Source organism: Amphiura filiformis, chromosome 20, assembly GCF_039555335.1.
Source record: "Amphiura filiformis chromosome 20, Afil_fr2py, whole genome shotgun sequence".
NCBI lineage: Eukaryota > Metazoa > Echinodermata > Ophiuroidea > Amphilepidida > Amphiuridae > Amphiura > Amphiura filiformis.
The window spans coordinates 2,461,007-2,478,811 of NC_092647.1; the positions used below are offsets into that span (position 1 = coordinate 2,461,007).

A 17,805-nucleotide genomic window follows, 5' to 3' on the forward strand; every position below is an offset into this window, starting at 1 on the left:
ACACTTTAACTTGTTAATAAATACTGTTACTTTATTTTTCAATAAATACCCGTTAGAAGAAGGAAGGCCTTTATGTGGTCATAGCTATTAATCATGTTTTTTCTACACTTTAGAGCAAAAATAATGGACATGTTCATGAAAATGAAACAAATATGTTGAGCTTCATTCATGGAAAGTACAAAGAAATGCAGCTTTTGGGCGCATTGTGAAGGATAACAGCTCCCCATTTCACTCCTGGGTAGAGAGAGTCAAGTAAGAGCACAACACGCAACACACAACTCGCAGTCCCTGCGCCACCGTGCCCCTTTTGTATTGAGTAATCCTGATGAAACCTTCACAATGTGCCCAACATGCATTTCTATGTACTTTCCATGAATAAAGCTCAACATATTTCTTTCAGTTCAGATCCAAAATTATCAAAAATTGCATTGTTTACACATAAAAGCCACATAAATACCAAGTACCGGTATAGGAAATAAAAAATGATAATACACTTCGTGATAACAGCTATATAAATATGCATATTTCATCCCCTTATCAACATAATATTTCCACCACCAGAAAAAATACTGAAATTTACACAAGATACAACCTAATTACTGCCCGGGCATTTATTAGTAAGTGCATCCTGTGGACCTTCCTGACTTATACTTATTTTAGTGCCCATATGTGCCCAATTCTGACAAAAATATTTCATGATTTGAATAAAAATATAAGCACTAGACAATTAAGCTTTAAAATGATACCAAATTATATACATAGCATCAATACTTTTCAAGATATGGGCAAGTTTGTAAATGATACCTTGATATTTTTGCCAAATTGCTATTCTGAGTAATGGGCCAATTAGTTTCGTGTCTTACACAGTTCAACTGTTATTTATTGATTTTAAAATGAACCTCTTTTTAATAAGTACTTTCAAGGATTTGAAAGTCCATTTAGTCCCAGTCAAATGCCATGAAATAAAGCATTCCAAAATTTGATATTTTTTTTACGGGAATGTCATCTTTAAAGGCCTATAACTCAAAAACATGTCTGGTGACTTGTTTTGTTGGAGCTGGTCACATATATGGTCACAGTAAAACATCTAAACATTGAGTTGCAATGGCTGCAGTCCTTGTTTACAGTTCTTATTTCTATAATCTGTTATTCATTTCACATAATGATATGATGTTATGTAAAATGGACAGGGAATTGTGAATTGCAGCATCGTTTTGCCTGGAAAATGTCAATGACACAGTATATAACAAGCACTTCCTTGAAAATGAAATGAATTTGTTAAACACATGGGGCACTAAATAAGTCAAATATTGTAAAGTTTGTTTTTCCCAGGGGCAGAACTAACTTACACCATGGGATTATTCCCTTATGCTTTTTAGCACACAAATGAACCATTTTGAGGTTGCTAGGGTGAATTCAACCCTTATTTCTATTATTTTGGATCTATACTTTTCACACAAGAGGGCAAACTATAAGTCGCAAACAATTTTACAGTGGATATTAGTCAACTGTCATTGACTCACTGTAACCCAGGACTACATTAGCCTTCTTTTGTGAATACCATCCCAGTGGTAATATAGAACACAATCTAATCCATGACCCAGGAGGGGAGGGGCACTGACTTTACACAAATGATCATACGGTTATGCTCCCCCAGAAAGACCCCTGTTTTTTAACAGTGCAGCTCCCAAAGGGCCCCTGAACTTTACCAAAACAGATCACTGAAAGACCCTTGATTTTGATAATTTCAGCTCTAAAAGACCCCAAATTGCTCATTCCTCACATTTCTGGGTTTTTCAGGTGATTAGTCCCATCATGGCCAGATAAAATAAGTTTGACTGTATTTCATTTCAGTATACGGAAGGGAAAGCTGAACATGTTATAATAGCACAAAAGTTAGATCAGGATACATATATACAATATTATTTCTCCGATTACCATTTTCAGTCGTTTAATTTTTAAGGGGGTAAAAGGCAAATACAGATAAATTGGCACACATTCACTCAAATTTGCCGAAGTAGTTATACAATTTACATTACACACATACACGCTAATAACATCAATCTTTTTAAAATGCTGAATAAAAATATGCATTAAACACACCAAAATATACAAAATGTCTTTGCATTGTATATGCTGCTTGCATTGAATATAGCCTAAATACAGAAGAAAACATAACATACATGCATTATGATAATTTATGTTACGGAATTCTGTGTTAAATTTCAGGGGAAGGAATGCATTCAACAGGCAGTCATGTTATACACCATGTGGTTTAGAGCTGTCATCTTGTATACAAGAGGTTCAGGGTTTGAGGATAGTGATTAGAGTTAGTGTTGACTTATGCCATATCCATCGCAACACCTCAAAGATCACAAGTATCTTATTTACAAATTGTTCTGCGATAAGTAATGATATTAACTCCCTCCACGCGGGTATCGTCTGCAGACGACAAGTTTCTTTCTTTTTTTTTTAATTCAAAAACGTCAGAATCGTAAATTTTCATGACCATATTTGGAATCTGCATAAAAATGCATTAAAAAGAGTACAAACAAGTCCGCTATTGCTTCAGTGGTTCTTAAACTACGTCTTGATATTTTGAGAAAATATCTTAAAATTTAATGTTTGAAGCCTATGGCCAGTACGCAAAGCAAAGCAAGCTGCAGCTAGAGCTCTCATCCTCAAATTGAGCAGTATAATAGTGCTCAATTTACTACAGAACAGATGGTCACAGATAGGACCAAACAGAATTGAACACATTCAAAGGAATAGCATTTCAAATACCCAACAAATGACACACCTATCACCCAGGTTATATAGTTTGTTCAGTACAAGATGGAACCTGACCTGGAACAAAATACAAAGATCTTACACAACTGGATCAAAGCTTGTGTTACCAACTTATGGTAGAACATACTTTAGTTGTTAAGAGTTCATTTAGAGAAAGATTGAACATGACTTGGGCAGGGTATGTGAGGTAACATATGTTAATGGATGGGGTCATGTTCCAACTTACAATGAACAGACTATAATGTCACACTAAACATTCCTTCTGCAGTACTTTTAACCCTGAACCTCTCATGTACAGGATAAGTGCTCTACATATATATCTATATATCAAAGTAACAATATGTTACATCATCTATACTATGTCTCATCTCAAGTTGAGAGTAAAGGTCCGTTCACACTACCACCACATTTGCGATGCGTTGCTTTGCGATGCCGATATATGGATTACTTTTTGCCACAACTCAACGCAACTCGTCGCATTTCCAAGTTAAAATGTATTTAACTTTATTGCGATATCGCAATGCAGTAGTTTGCAGTACGATGATCGCAAAGCAACGCATCACAAATGTGGCGGTAGTATGAACGGACCTTATCGCCATGTTAGATTTTGTAGTGGCAGACTCAAATTAGTGCGTTTATGTGGTTACGTCGCCAGGGTACACACAAATCACCTTTCTACACATTTGTTTATGCCCAGCATTGATTTGAATGATTTGAATCTGCCACTACAAAATCTAACATGGCCTTACTCTCAACTTGAGACGAGACAGAGTATAGTCACTATGAAGTGATTGCAAAATGATAAAAAAAGTAATACACCTCATTAAATATATTCATAAGAAACATTCAAGCAATGCTGTAACTTAACAGGCATTCTATATTTATACTGCTCAGCTTACATGGTTGAAAGGCTTATTTTAACTTCTATACCAGTAAGCATTCGACATGGGATTGTACAAATTCAGATTAATTAGCTGTTTGTTTGGCAATTGGCCTATTCCATTTAAAATCCACACTACCCCTGTGGAAGAATTTGGTAATATCTTCTACAGAGGGAGTATGAATTTCAAATGGAATGAACACATTAGGCAGCTCCATTTGAATTTCATCCACCCTCTGAGAAAGATTCAACCTGAATCTTCCATTGAGGGAAGGTGAGTTTGAAATGGAGCTGCAAATGTGTTCATTCCTTTTGAAATTCATACTCCCCCTGTGGAAGATATTTCCAAAATCTTCCACAGGGGAATGTGGATTTTATATGGAATAGCCCATTCCGGGAGTCCATTTCAATCTCCAACAGACACCTGATCAAAGATGTTTTACTTTAGTAAAACCTAGATAAGCTGATGCCTATACTGATGCACGGCAGTGAACGTAACCGTTCGGCTGAAATCCAGAAATGACGCGTCATTTGTTCTGGTGCTGCCACTTCCGGTAACGCGGAGAAGAACATGGCTTTTGCAAACAAAATGGCCGACTCGTCCCGGCCCCTTTCCAGCGAAAATACAGCTTATTTAGCCAATGTGAACATGGGTCATCGCCAGAAATATTTTCCTATGCATATTGGACTAACACCTCAGCTATATGGTATTTCACGATATAACAGTAATTAAAAGAAAACTGCAAACGTTAGTTCGTCGGATGTTTGACTTAACTGACCAGCTCTAATGACGTCACTATGTAAACAACATAGAGGTATAAATAATTAATTAGGTAATACCAAATATGGAGGTATCCAAAAGTATGCTAATTAGAACAGGTTAGAAGGAACGCATTTAATCAGAATACGATCCTGGTATCCAGTTCTATGCAAATGAGTTGAAGGAGGTTACGTGAACATGTAAACTTATGCGACTCTTGTGTATACCGACCTCTGTGCACCTGATACACCTCAAATATATTCCACTACATCAACTTTGCTCTTTGTATAAATGTCTTCCTACATTCTACCAAAGATATGATAAAGATATGTAAGAAATAAATTTATATTAAGATGAACGAACCCGGGAAAGACAAGAGTAGGGGATACAGTTTGGTCATTAAAGAATTATAGTAAGTTAGTTGTTTGTGATACAGATACAATCAAGGCTCAAATATTAAGCTCTATTTAATGGCAATAACTCTTCCAAAACATGTCCTTTTGCAGGGAGACAGGTCTCTAATGTACCTTTGTGCAACTGTTTTCTAAATGGGGGGAGGGGGGGGAGGGGTGCGTCGCACCCTGGCGAGAAGGGTCAACTTGTAATGTTGCCTTTCAATAAACCGGGATAAAATTTATTACTCTGATCGCATCTTATAATGAAAGCCAATTAATCATTAAAAACACAAACATATTAACTAACCTACTCTAAACTAATCGTTGTCAAACCGATTTATATAAAATATACTCTCACTCAGAGTCGGAATGCCATTTAAACTTTATTAGTCATTCTACTGAATTTCTTATGAAAGTGGCTAGGTTTTACACAATTGGAAAATTTGGTTGCATTTCTTGTCAATATACACCAGTCATCTGGTAATACCATCATGACATTTAGTGTCATTTTATTTCACAATTTACAGTCAGGGGTACAGCTAATCTGCTAGTGTGTCTCACACATTGACACCACAAACAGATTTGGTAAAAATCAGTCAATAAGCAAGCAAATTAACATTTTAATCTATACTAAATGGTACCTGAGGAATTCAACCATTATGCAATGACAATGCCCTTATTATAGGAGTGTGCAATAATTATCTTCCCCCCCCCCCCGGCAAAACAAGGGGGAAGCATTTGTTGGCAGAGCAAAAGAGGGGCAAGAGATTTTTAGGAAAACGGTATGCTTATGTTCTAATATGCAAACATTTTTCACATTATATTATCTGCACCACGTAAGGTTTCAAATTGGGTTCCTAAAAAGTTGGCATGTATATCTCGGAAGGGTAAAGGGGGGGCATTTTGCCAGGTGGGGGGGGGCAAGGTTTTTTGTCATGCTGAGAAGAGGGGCAAGCAATGTTTTGAAGAGGGGCAAGCAATGTTTTGACAGGCCATTTTGAAATTTACCCACCCCAGGGGGACAGATAATTATTGCACAACCCCTAACAGTCTCCCACGGCTTATCACAAGTCATTTGTTTGATTTAGGTAATAAACAATACTTTTCCTCCTCACACAATGAGCACAATAAAACTTACAAGTTGAATCAAGTAATTTGGGCAAGAGTAACGAAATGGCGAAATAGCTATTAAGTATATAGTATACAAATTCATGTAACCTTTTTGCGCTGTAAATATCTTCTTTGTGCGATAAAAAATTGAACCTGTTTACCTAATTGAGCCTATCGTCAACGTATTGAGACTCTCTCTTGCGCTCATCTAACACAGTGTCTTAAAAGCCAATGTAATGCACTAATGTTACTGACTGCACTGGAGTACAAGCACTATAAATACTGTGTGATTGAAGAATGCTACTTAGCCTGAATACAACATTAACAACCATAGGCAAGACAACAAAACATACTGTAAACGTTCGCCTAATGGCGCACCTGGGCTCATTTGCCTTGGGGTAAATTTGATGTGCAAATAGAGAGCTCCCGCCTCTGAAATCCCAACAAGAGTTGAGTATATTTGAGTTGATGAGTCTTGACTTTGGCAACCAGTGGAGTGGTGTTGGTCAGATTATAGATCTGACCAACAATCTAAAATTAGGCTATTCCATTTAAAATTCACACTACCTCTGTCGAAGATTTTGGAAATATCTTCCACAGGGGGAATATAAATTTCAAAGGGAATGAACACATTAGGCAGCTCCATTTGTATTTCATACACCCTCTGAGAAAGATTCAACCTAAATCATCCACAGAGGGAGAATGAGTTTCAAATGGAACTGCTAATGTGTTAATTCCATATAAAATTCATACTCCCCCTGTGGAAGATATTTCCAAAATCGTCCACCGGGGGAATATGAATTTCAAAGAGAATGAACACTTTAGGCAGCTCCATTTGAATTTCATACATCCTCTGAGAAAGATTCAACCTGAATCATCCACAGAGGGAGGGTGAGTTTCAAATGGAACTGCTAAATGTGTTCATTCCATTTGAAATTCATACTCCCCCCGTGGAAGATATTTCCAAAATCTTCCACAGGGGTAGTGTGGATTTTAATTGGAATAGCCCAGTGCTTGTAATACATGAGTCCTTTCAGACCAAAAGGCATTTCCTACTTCCTATGTTATGCTGTTACCGTAAAAACTCAATAGTAAGCACATATGCTAACTATTGAGTTTTTACAGTAGTTGCATCTATGTACAGAGATGTACAATAATTATTGTAACTACAAGTTGCATTGACTTTCTGCAAATCCACACATAGAGCATATATAACTGTTACATCAATCTCCCAAACTCTTGGGTACATCCATTCAGAGATTAAATAGGCAACATTTTAATAGATGTACAGTGGGCTATTTCATTGAAAATTCACACTCCCCCTGTGGAAGATTTGCCTAGAGTCTTCCAAAGAGGGAGTATAAATTTTAAATAGAATAGACAATTGGGTGACTTCCATTTGAAATACTCACTCCAGTTATGGAAGATATAGGTGAAACCATAATACAGCGGGAGTATGGGTTTCAAAATAATTGATTATTAAGCCCCAACATATAGGGTTTAAATTAAGCCCTGTTTATATATGAACATCATTTTAGTGTTAAGTGCAAATTATTCATGTGGTTACAAAACAAAGACATATGAGGTTCCAGATTCAAATTGAGTATGATTTGGTTCCACTAACTTGGGCTTGAGGGCCTTTCAACACAACATTCACTAAAATGTAAAATTACTTTAAAATATGCAAAACTGTCGGTGTAAAACAGTCTTAACATTGGTATTCCCCAGGTGAGCCAAGGTACTACCATAACACACCCAGTGGTACACCAAAGGTACTCAAGGTACTACCATAACACACCCAGTGTGCAAAACTGTCGGTGTAAAACAGTCTTAACATTGGTATTCCCCAGCTAGGTGAGCCAAGGTACTACCATAAGACACCCAGTGGTACACCAAAGGTACTCAAGGTACTACCATAACACACCCAGTGGTACACCAAAGGTACTCCACCAAGTTGTGGGTGAGGAATCTTACTGTGTAGAACAACCCATTGTCATTTTAATCTCTGGATGGATATATAGCATGCAATTAAAAATATATACACACATAAACCAGGCGTTGTTAGCTCTCGTTCTGCTGGACCGTAAACAGCTGCTTCATTTCCCCCAGGGAGGTGAAGATCTGATCCACGAATCGGTCGGAATTTGTCGTTGGGCAGGATTTCTTGGATGAGACGTGGAACCAGAAGTGAGTGTCTTCGGGGATCATGTATGATACGCCGTAACCTTGGTCGGACACGGGACCAAAACCGCCGCCTGGACTGGCCTAAAAAAAAACATTTTAAGGAATTAGAATTAGCCAAGTCTTTAATGAAATACAAATAACAGCAATTGGCTGTTCTTGTTGAAATACATACACCCCCTATGGAAGACATGACAATAATCTCATACCCAGGAAGGGTTGAAGACTTCATACCAGGCAGTAGGGTGGCATCTGACTCTTCAGTAACTAATATCTAATCCCTTCCCATACCCTACCCCTCCCATAAAGCTTCCCCCTCCCAATGAAAAGATCATACCAGTAGGGTGATTCAAATGCATACCTTATCAGCATGTTCTGGTGTAATGGTTGAATTTCCAGCAATCTGCTGCTGTGACTCATAGATAACTAAGGTCTAATCCCTTCCCATACCCTACCCCTCCTCATAAAGCTTTCCCCCTCCCCATGAAGACTTCATACCTGGGAGCAGAGTGATCCAAAGACATACCTTATCAGCATGTTCTGGTGTCATGGTTGTATTTCCAGCTATTTGCTGCCGTGGCATCTGACTTGTAGATAACTCAGGTCTAATTCCTTCCCATACCCTACCCCCCCCCCTCCCCATAAAGCTCCCCCTCCCCATGAAGACTTCATACCAGGAAGGTGATCCAAATGCATACCTTATCAGCATGTTCTGGTGTAATGGTTGGATTCCCTACCATCTGTTGCTGTGGTGTTTGACTCGTAGATAATGTCCATGGCAATGTCAAGGCATGGTGAAGAAAGTCACTCTCCTATAAATTATTACATCATTAACACCATGTTATTAGGAATATTCATCTATGTTTTAAAGCAACATTGTAACATTTCACCGTATTTCTTTTCCACAAAATGCTTGTTTCACTAATAGATATATCCCCTTTTAATTATAACCCAAACATATGACACAAAATAAAGAAAATTGCTGTTTTTAATTCTAGTGCATATGTTGCCAATGCTTGTCACTCTCTTAATTGCGACTGAGGTCGGTCCTTTTAATGTGTTATGAACTTCCTGCATTTCACATTCGTAGTTTTATGAGCATCGCTTACGCGTTTTAATAATCGTAATAATTAGACGACAAATTACATTGTTTTATTTAAAATCTCACATTTTGTCACAACAACAGTACATAAGGCCTTGATTTTTGCAGGGTATGTTAGATTACTAAAGTACTACAATGGTGTAAATATCAGATATTTGAAAAACATTGAAGGCATCCTCCTTAACAAATGTTATAATATGGCTTTAAATTAAAGGCAATGATTGTTTGGTTTATGTAAATGCGCACATCACTTAAATATGCAAAAATTATGCTTGTGTCAAATCCCAATATCATGCCCCAGGCATGCAATACGCAAAACATGCAGGTACATTTGATCTCTTCATTATGACCAAAAGCTTATACTTAAATAAACAATGTTACTGTTTCTCAAGGCATACATTGAGCAAATAGATATACCAACCATGTATTTGCTTGTGTATGTTTATTAGCTGTATAGCTACAATAGAACATACTGCTTTTAAATATTGCCAATACATAAAATTTGAGTCAATGAAATACTCACATATCCAAGTCCTTTGCATGCTACATAGAGCGCAAACATGTGTCTATCCCATCCCTCTGCGCTCATACAATCCCTGTATAACTTCTGATGGACCTTGCCTGCATTTTGAAGTAGATGAATCTTCTCTTCTGTAGTGCGGTTGTCTTCTACCATACTCCTACGAAATTAACGGAGGGATAAAAAAACATAACTTCAACATCTCTTCCTATACCTTTGTACAGGAGCCAAACGTTGATCAGCAAAGCGCATATGCATTACGCGTGAGCACGTTAAATTTGTCATGCCTGGAGCTTGTGTGTAAACACACTTACATTAAAGCCATGATTTCTCCGTGATACGGAAAAACAGAAAAATTCACGGAATTCGGGGTTTGCTCACAGAAATTTGAAAATGCCACAAAGTAGTGAAAATCTGTGTAAAATGTCTGACTTTTGTGTTGATTTGCAAAAACAACAACAAAGAAAAGTGATAATTTAGCAGTAATCAACCATTAAACAATCCATTCTAGCATTTATTCTAGGCCTACGATGCAAGATTCTGTCCGATACAGCTATCGGAAGTACACACAAGACAATAATTGATGATGCTTAAATTTAATGGGGATGTTGAGGGAGACTACAGTAAAAAGGTACATATAATTATATAAGACAAATTACACTTTAAAAACATGCTTGTATGAGAATATGTGCACTTTTCAGTGCTTTATAATGTAAAACGGAAAATCACGGAATCGTCCAATTTGTAACACGGAATTTAAATTTTGTAACACAGAAAAATCATGGCTTTAACTTACATGTTGAATTCAGTATTTTGGAGGTATCGGCTAAACATAGCTGTTTTATTCTGTAGTTTTATTGCGGATATCAACAGAAAAAGACAGAGATAAAAAGACTAAATCATGTCTGACATCAAATTCCCTATGATCCTTGATTTGTTAATAGTGCGTAAAAGGAAGGTCAATTTATCTGGTGCCGATCGGAGAAAAGGAATAGCATTGTTGCCTTTGGGAAAACAGTTTCCTACTATAAAGGCCTAACTTTTGAGATGGTTTGTATGTTTGAAGGTGCAAAATTAACAATAAAGCGCCCGGGGTTACCACCGCATTTAGCAACTCATATCATCATGACACTTGTAAACAGACGCGATTTAGACTTTTTATCTTAGTCATTCATTATAAATACAGCTTTTTGGTAATTTTTAATCTGATATCTTGAACAGCTTTTCACTTCTCTCGTTGAAACTAAAGTTTCAGCCGTTGATAATCAAACTTACTTGACAAATTCACAGGCCTCCTTGGTTAGTGACCTTACAGTCTCCGTTCTGCCATTGAGATATAGCCTTGTCATAGAGGCCTCGTACGTCAAAGCAAATTTACTGTTTTCACGATAGTACGCGAGTTGTAATGCTAACTGGATAAAGGCATCGGGACTGACCTGTAAATCAGAGAAAGTAGAATCATGGGGATAGCAAACTTTTACACAAGAAATTGAGGCCTGATATGGGTGTCTATGTGAACTTATTGATGTCATATTAGAAAGTGAGTTGTAATGCTAACTGGATGAAGGCATCAGGACTAACATGTAAATCAAGGGAAAGTAAAATCATAGGGATAACAAACTTTTACATACGAAATTGAGACCTGACATGGATCATGTTTGTGCAAACTTATTGATGTCAAACACTGCTTGGTAATGCTCCCATCTGACCTACCTTAAAGGATTAGGATTGAGCTATGTTTTAATTGGTAAATCAGGATAAATTTTAATCTCTCTGTAATCAAAAGTAGGACCTGCTTAGCTTATACGAGGGGGTATCCAAAACTTTTTGACATCGCCCAGAAGCGAAGGAGCTATATCGATGAAATTTTGTCAGTGTAATTACTGGTCCTTATGTACATTATGGTCCAAAAATGGTCTCATAAGTATGTTTAATTTCTTTACAGGTGGCACTAGATGGGCAGTAGGCGCATAACCTGTAAAATGGTGAAAATTGAGGCACGCAGCATGATTAAATTCCTGCATTTGAAGGGTTAGGCCTACAATGCTCAGAAAATCTATGGTGAAATGAAAGTTATCTATGGTAATGATTGCCCATCATATGGCACTGTTGCTTTTTGAAAAAGGAATTTCCAAACTGGCCACATGTCCCTCACAGATGAGCCAAGAAGTGGACATCCATCACTTTCGGATGATGCGGCCACAGTGAAGAAATTCAAGAAAGTGGAGGATCTTATCATGAAAAGGTTATGCGCCTACTGCCCATCTAGCGCCACATGTAAAGAAAGTAAACATACTTATGAGACCATTTTTGGACCATAATGTACATAAGGACCAGTTATTACACAGACAAAATTTCATCGATATAGCTCCTTCGCTTCTGGGTGATGTCAAAAACTTTTGGATACCCCCTCGTAGGCAGGTCTTTGGGATCCATAACTATCTACTGTACAAGTGGAATTATTCACATGATTAATTTCTCATGCTTTGCCAATTATGAACCATTTCCTTTGTTTTTAAATTTGTGTGTGTTGTTATTTATGCGGTAGAGGCTTGTAATGCGAAAAGTCGGGGAATTAATTGTTTTTAAATTGTGTGAATCTACTTACTTTGCATGATTTGACAAAGCCCTTGCCAAAATCCATATGCCTTCTCACACACAAATCTAAATCTTCATTATTCTGTAGAAGAAAAAAATATAAGCTGCTGAAAGAAAAGGTATCTTAACAATGTTCAAACATCATAATATTTGTTATCCCCTGTTTCAAACACTTAAGGTTGGTCTGAACCCTGGAATTATGAAAACTTTCGGGCCTCATAACTGCTAAATTATTAGTCTAAAGAATATAAAAGTATACATTTTTAGAATGGAAATGACTTGATGAATTCATCAGTGTGAGGTCCAATTTGGGCCAAAAATGCTCATTTTTGGAGAAAATCCCAAAAAACAGGTTTTTTGGCCCAAATTTTTTCGTGCAACGTAACAAAAAAATTGTTTGGCCAAAAAAAATTTTTTATTAAATTTTAAAAACTAGATAAAAATATCTAGGGACCGTTTTTGTTTTTTTTTTTTTAATTTTGACCTACTTTGAGAAATTTGCACCAAAAATTGTAAAAAAATGCAAAATTGTCAAAAAAATCATAAAAAGGCCCGATTTTCGCCCAAATTTCAAATATTTTAATATAAAATTCAAAAAAATGAAAAAACGGTCCCTAGATATTTTTATCTAGTTTTTAAAAATTAATGAAAATTTTGATACGTTGCACGAAAAAATTTGGGCCAAAAAACCAGATGAATTCATCAAGTCATTTCCATTCTAAAAATGTATACTTTTATATTCTTTAGACTAATAATTTAGCAGTTATGAGGCCCGAAAGTTTTCATAATTCCAGGGTTCAGACCACCCTTAAGTGAGAATAGTGACAACTAATCAGAGCAAACATTACAAAATTGTATTAATTGTGTAGAATGCACACAGTACAGGCCCGCACTCTGCATACTACGTTCAGTGCTTTCGGATGCATTAATTTTTCTTCCGGAATGATGTTGACTAAAAGTCAGGATTGCCCATAATGCATTACAGCGTTCGAAATAGGGCCGGTCAGCAGGCCATTGGCCTGTAACTTTTTGGCCTGGCCGATAACTTTTCTGACTGGCTTGCCGGTAACGTTTTAAGGTCAATCGCGACTGGCCTGTAACTTTTTGAGGCATATTTCGAACACTGATGCATTATATAACCAAGGTATTTTTGTGTGTATATTTCTAAACCACAAGCATTTGCAATATAAGATGGTACCGGTTGTAGTGGTGGCAACAGAAAAAAATTGTGGGGGGGCAAAGTGAATTTCAAAATTGACAAGAGTTCTGGCTGAATAACCTACCTTTTGCAAATAGACCAGCCTCATTGATAATCTTTGCTAACTCATCCGTCACATTCCAATGTAGCTGTACCGGGGGTTTCACTTTGTCTTGATTGATGCTATCTGGGTTACCCGCCCTACCATCTTTGTATAATTCACCTAAAACTCTGCAACGAGAGAAAAAAAATCAATTCATTTATTGGCAGTTATATAGCTGTATCAATCATTATTTCATGTGATTTGTGATTTTTAAAGGTGGGTTTCAGTGACCTCTAGCAGAGTTATTACTGACCCTCATGGTCTAGAACATGACTGTGAAGAGTAATTTGGGGACCTTTCCTGGAAACAGGAACAGCTTCAGACAGTGGACTTATATATTAGTATATATATATTATTATACAGCGAACATCAGGAAAAAATGAACAGACACGCACAGACAGACATACAGTCATAGCGACTACATTGTTCTTACTCTTCATAAGCAGTAAACTTTAGTACATGTGCTACAACTGGTGCATCACCTCATGAATGCTCTGCTGTAAGACCATAGCGACCATGGACAGATATGCAGACACACTGACAAACAGACAGACATACATAGTCACTACTTACTCTTCATAAGCAGTATACTCTAGTACATGTGCTACAACTGGTGCATCGCCCCATGAATGCTCTGCTGTAAGACCATAACGACCATCAGGAAAGAAATGCAGACACACAGACAAACAGACAGACATACAAAGTGACTACTTACTCTTCATAAGCAGAATACTCTAGTAAATGTGCTACAACCGGTGCATCGCCCCATGAATGCTCTGCTGTTAGACCATAGCGACCATCAGGAAAGAAATGCAGACACATGCTCTTGTCAAACCAGATCACTTTCCCGTCACCATGAAGCAAGAACTTGGCTCTCTCTGTGAACCCTTCAAATGTTCTAGTCTCTAGGTTAATCTGAAGAGAAAATACACACACATATATAAAAAAAATATTTGTAAAATGGAACAAGTATTAATTGTAGTCACTGAAATCAATACATGCCTGAAAAAAAAAGCAAAGAACTCAACCCTAACCGAACCCGTGGGTTTTTGGCTATCAGAAGGGAAAGAAGAAACAAAAAAGGGGAGAAGGTGAACAAAGAAGTCACTTGGCACCCCGTAATTAGAACTTTGGACCCCTCGCAGTAGCCACAGAGGTTACGCTGCCCCGGGCAGCGATTCCCTGGGTATATATGACTTCGGCTGATTACGTCATCAAGTCACATGGAATGCATGCACGCAGAGTGGTTTTAATAGTGAGCTTAGACTTAGTTGAGTTAGGGTTAAGGTTAAACTAAATATTGAAATACTTGAAATCTGACATTGACTGACAATGGAATTGAAAGTCATCATAAAGTGGACATCCAGAGTTTGCAATTAAAATAAGGACTATACTAAAGTTTTATTAATATCCCTGAGCTGATCATCAAAAGCTCTGTATCTTTATTAAGTATTTAAGCTTAGAGCGAAAACCAATCTATCGCTGTGACTTACCATGAAAGCAGCTTTTTCTACAATAGCCAGTGATTCTTGATTGATTCCGCTACCTAGATATTTGGTTCGTTTTCTAGCCCAGTCGGTGCGTTCTAGTGTGGTGAGTGAGGCTAGACCTTCTGCAGACCTGGCTCCTTCAGATTCTGAAAACGAGAGGGAAAATTGATAATTACTCTTATGATACCTTCTAGCAGATGCTATTTACAATACGACAACAGCTTCAGTGGTAGTGAGAGACTCTTTGATGGTTGGGTTTCAAGCCTCAACTATGCATTATTTCCAAGGACAATTCGTATTTGGAACAATCTCCTGGAATCATTGTTGAATAGATTCATCAGGTTTGTTCAGTAAATAAATACTTTGGATTTTTCGCTTTTCGAAACCAAGTGAAATTTTACTCACTACAGTATTTTGTCCTACACGTCGGAGGACTTCATCAGGTATGGCTGATTTTGGTCATCTGATCCACTTTCCAAGGCGAAAAGGAGAAAACCGGGAATTGCATTTATGAAATCGGCTGCAAAAACTGCCATCTCTCCTATGTCGGTGAAACCTCACTAGACTTGCTGAACATAAAGCGGAAGTCAAGGAAGGCCAATGAGAAAAGTTCACTCGCTCAGAACGCAGGACATTGGAAATGGAACAGACCAAATCAGCCATATCAGATCACGTAGCAAGGGCTAACCATGTTATAGATTGGGAAGAATCCAAGATCCTTGGACGGGAGCACGACAAAAGATCCAAAGAAGTCCGGGAAGCAATGGAGATTAGAAGACGGGGCACCAACACCCTAAACAGGGAGGAGGAGACCTCTTGAGTCATGTCTACAATCCACTTTTGAAGTCTGCAAAAGAGACTAAGAAATACCGAAAACCACTCAAACTTGTTTGCCGGGAAAGTGGATCAGATGACCAAAATCAGTCATACCTGATGAAGTCCTCCGACGTGTAGGACGAAATATTGAAGTGAGTAAAATTTCACTTGGTTTGAAAAGCAACAAATCCAAAATGTTTACTCCTGGAATCAGCTGTGTGTGCACCCTCCATCTGTGCTTTCAAGCCCATGGCACTGAGTTCAATCAGTGCTATGTCGCCACCGACCAGCCTGAAGACACTCTAACTCTAAACCAGTCAAGTTTACATTTTACCCACACCTTCCTGATGACCAGTGCCTCAGTCAAAATAATAATTAATGCGAATACCGTCCATTGTGCATCGTCCATGCTTTAACATTTCCTTTTTTCATTTAACATTTTGGAATTTAATTAAATACTGGAACTTAACTTTTTGCAACTTTGCATCTGGAACCACCAGACTTCATCAGGCAACTGATCAGCTGGGCTGGTCACCTGATGGCTAGGTATCGTCCCGATGACCCGGTCCCATGCATGAGATAAGTTAAATGACCAATCCAGTGGGTCAGTTGCCTGATGAAGATGGGTGGTTCCAGACGCAACGTCGCAAACTTGATTTCCCAGTACTTTATACAGGAAAGATCCAAGCAAAATTTCCTGAAAGCAGGAAATTTCCTGAAGATTTACATCCCTGGTCAGATGGTAGAGTACTGGACTCACAATTCAGATGTCATCCGTTCTAATTCCACTTCAACCAAATTTTCTTTCATATGAGCTAGTACTAGTACCTTCTGACATTGCTTCAACTTTAACCTACCTTGTTGACTATCAGCGTCTTGTAGGATCCATTCTATCTGCTTCTCTATAGCGTATGGTGCTAGCGGTTGTCCGGCCGTATCAAACATGTCCAATTTGTAATAGATGCCTTTTCGTAACACTACAATATGCTGCAACAAATGTATATTTCTACAGTAAGTCTTGATAATCATAAATATTTTAATAAATAAGGTTCTTTTTGCTTTGCTTGCTTGCTTGCTTGCTTGTTTGCTTGCTTGCTTGCTTGCTTGCCACTTAAATGGTGCTTTTAATCATAAATTTACAAAATTCTGATAACCTATTTGATCGAAGCATGATCTTGTTCTTTTGAAAGTTATGATATTCGCTGTCGTAGTGCACGTTAGAATATGACCGTTGCTAGGTCAACTGGATCGCGCTTTCTTTGTTACGAACCACTGATCAAAATGATCACAACACAAAGTCTATGGCATATCAAAATTCAGAACAGGTGTATGAGCACAGGCTTGGAGCAGTAACCAATGGTTACTAACGTGCACTAAGACAGTGAATTATGGCCTAAAGACCAAATTGCATTATACAAGAAACATCACAAATATTGTGAAAGAAACAAAATACACATTTTAGGCAAAAATATGAAAAAAAGGCCAACTTGGCATGAAAGACAGCAGAGAGATGCAAAAGGACACAACGGAAAGCCACCAACACACTACTGCTAACTCAGCAGATGAATACTGTAGGGAACGGGGCTTCTGGCAATCTGCTTGTGCGCATAGGCAATTTAGAGATATGAGCTGCATTTCTCAGGTGTCTTCCATGAACTTCCCTTCTAGCAGAAGGGAGCAACATGTTGGCATACTCCACAGAATTAAAACCAGAGAACCAGGACTCGACCGCCATCTTGATACGGACATGGAGCAAAAATTGGGGGTATTCGGTTTCCTTCGGAATGCGCTTGAGGCATTTGTCATGCAAGCGCGACATGGATGATGGACGCATTTGCGAGACGCACTTGATGCGACCTGCA

General features: G+C 37.9%; 1 protein-coding gene and 1 long non-coding RNA gene across 2 annotated transcripts in view; both read right to left on the reverse strand.

The window, feature by feature from the left end:
• Positions 1–978: 978 nt before the first annotated feature.
• Positions 979–4,715, reverse strand: LOC140142472 (uncharacterized). Its single transcript, XR_011857518.1, has 2 exons — positions 4,672–4,715; positions 979–4,094 (listed from the first exon to the last, which is right to left on the reverse strand). It is a non-coding gene; the product is annotated as an uncharacterized lncRNA (long non-coding RNA).
• Positions 4,716–7,814: 3,099 nt separating this feature from the next.
• Positions 7,815–17,805, reverse strand: part of LOC140142994 (carnitine O-palmitoyltransferase 1, liver isoform-like) — a 44,605-nt gene continuing 34,614 nt past the window's right edge. Inside the window, exons 10-18 of the mRNA XM_072165022.1 lie at positions 16,801–16,930; positions 15,131–15,273; positions 14,353–14,552; positions 13,620–13,765; positions 12,347–12,459; positions 11,014–11,174; positions 9,742–9,898; positions 8,815–8,928; positions 7,815–8,200 (exon numbers count right to left, since the gene is read on the reverse strand). Of these exons, the coding sequence (XP_072021123.1) occupies positions 7,997–8,200; positions 8,815–8,928; positions 9,742–9,898; positions 11,014–11,174; positions 12,347–12,459; positions 13,620–13,765; positions 14,353–14,552; positions 15,131–15,273; positions 16,801–16,930 (1,368 nt within the window). The 3' untranslated portion in view covers positions 7,815–7,996. The remainder of the gene's footprint in view (positions 8,201–8,814; positions 8,929–9,741; positions 9,899–11,013; positions 11,175–12,346; positions 12,460–13,619; positions 13,766–14,352; positions 14,553–15,130; positions 15,274–16,800; positions 16,931–17,805) is intronic.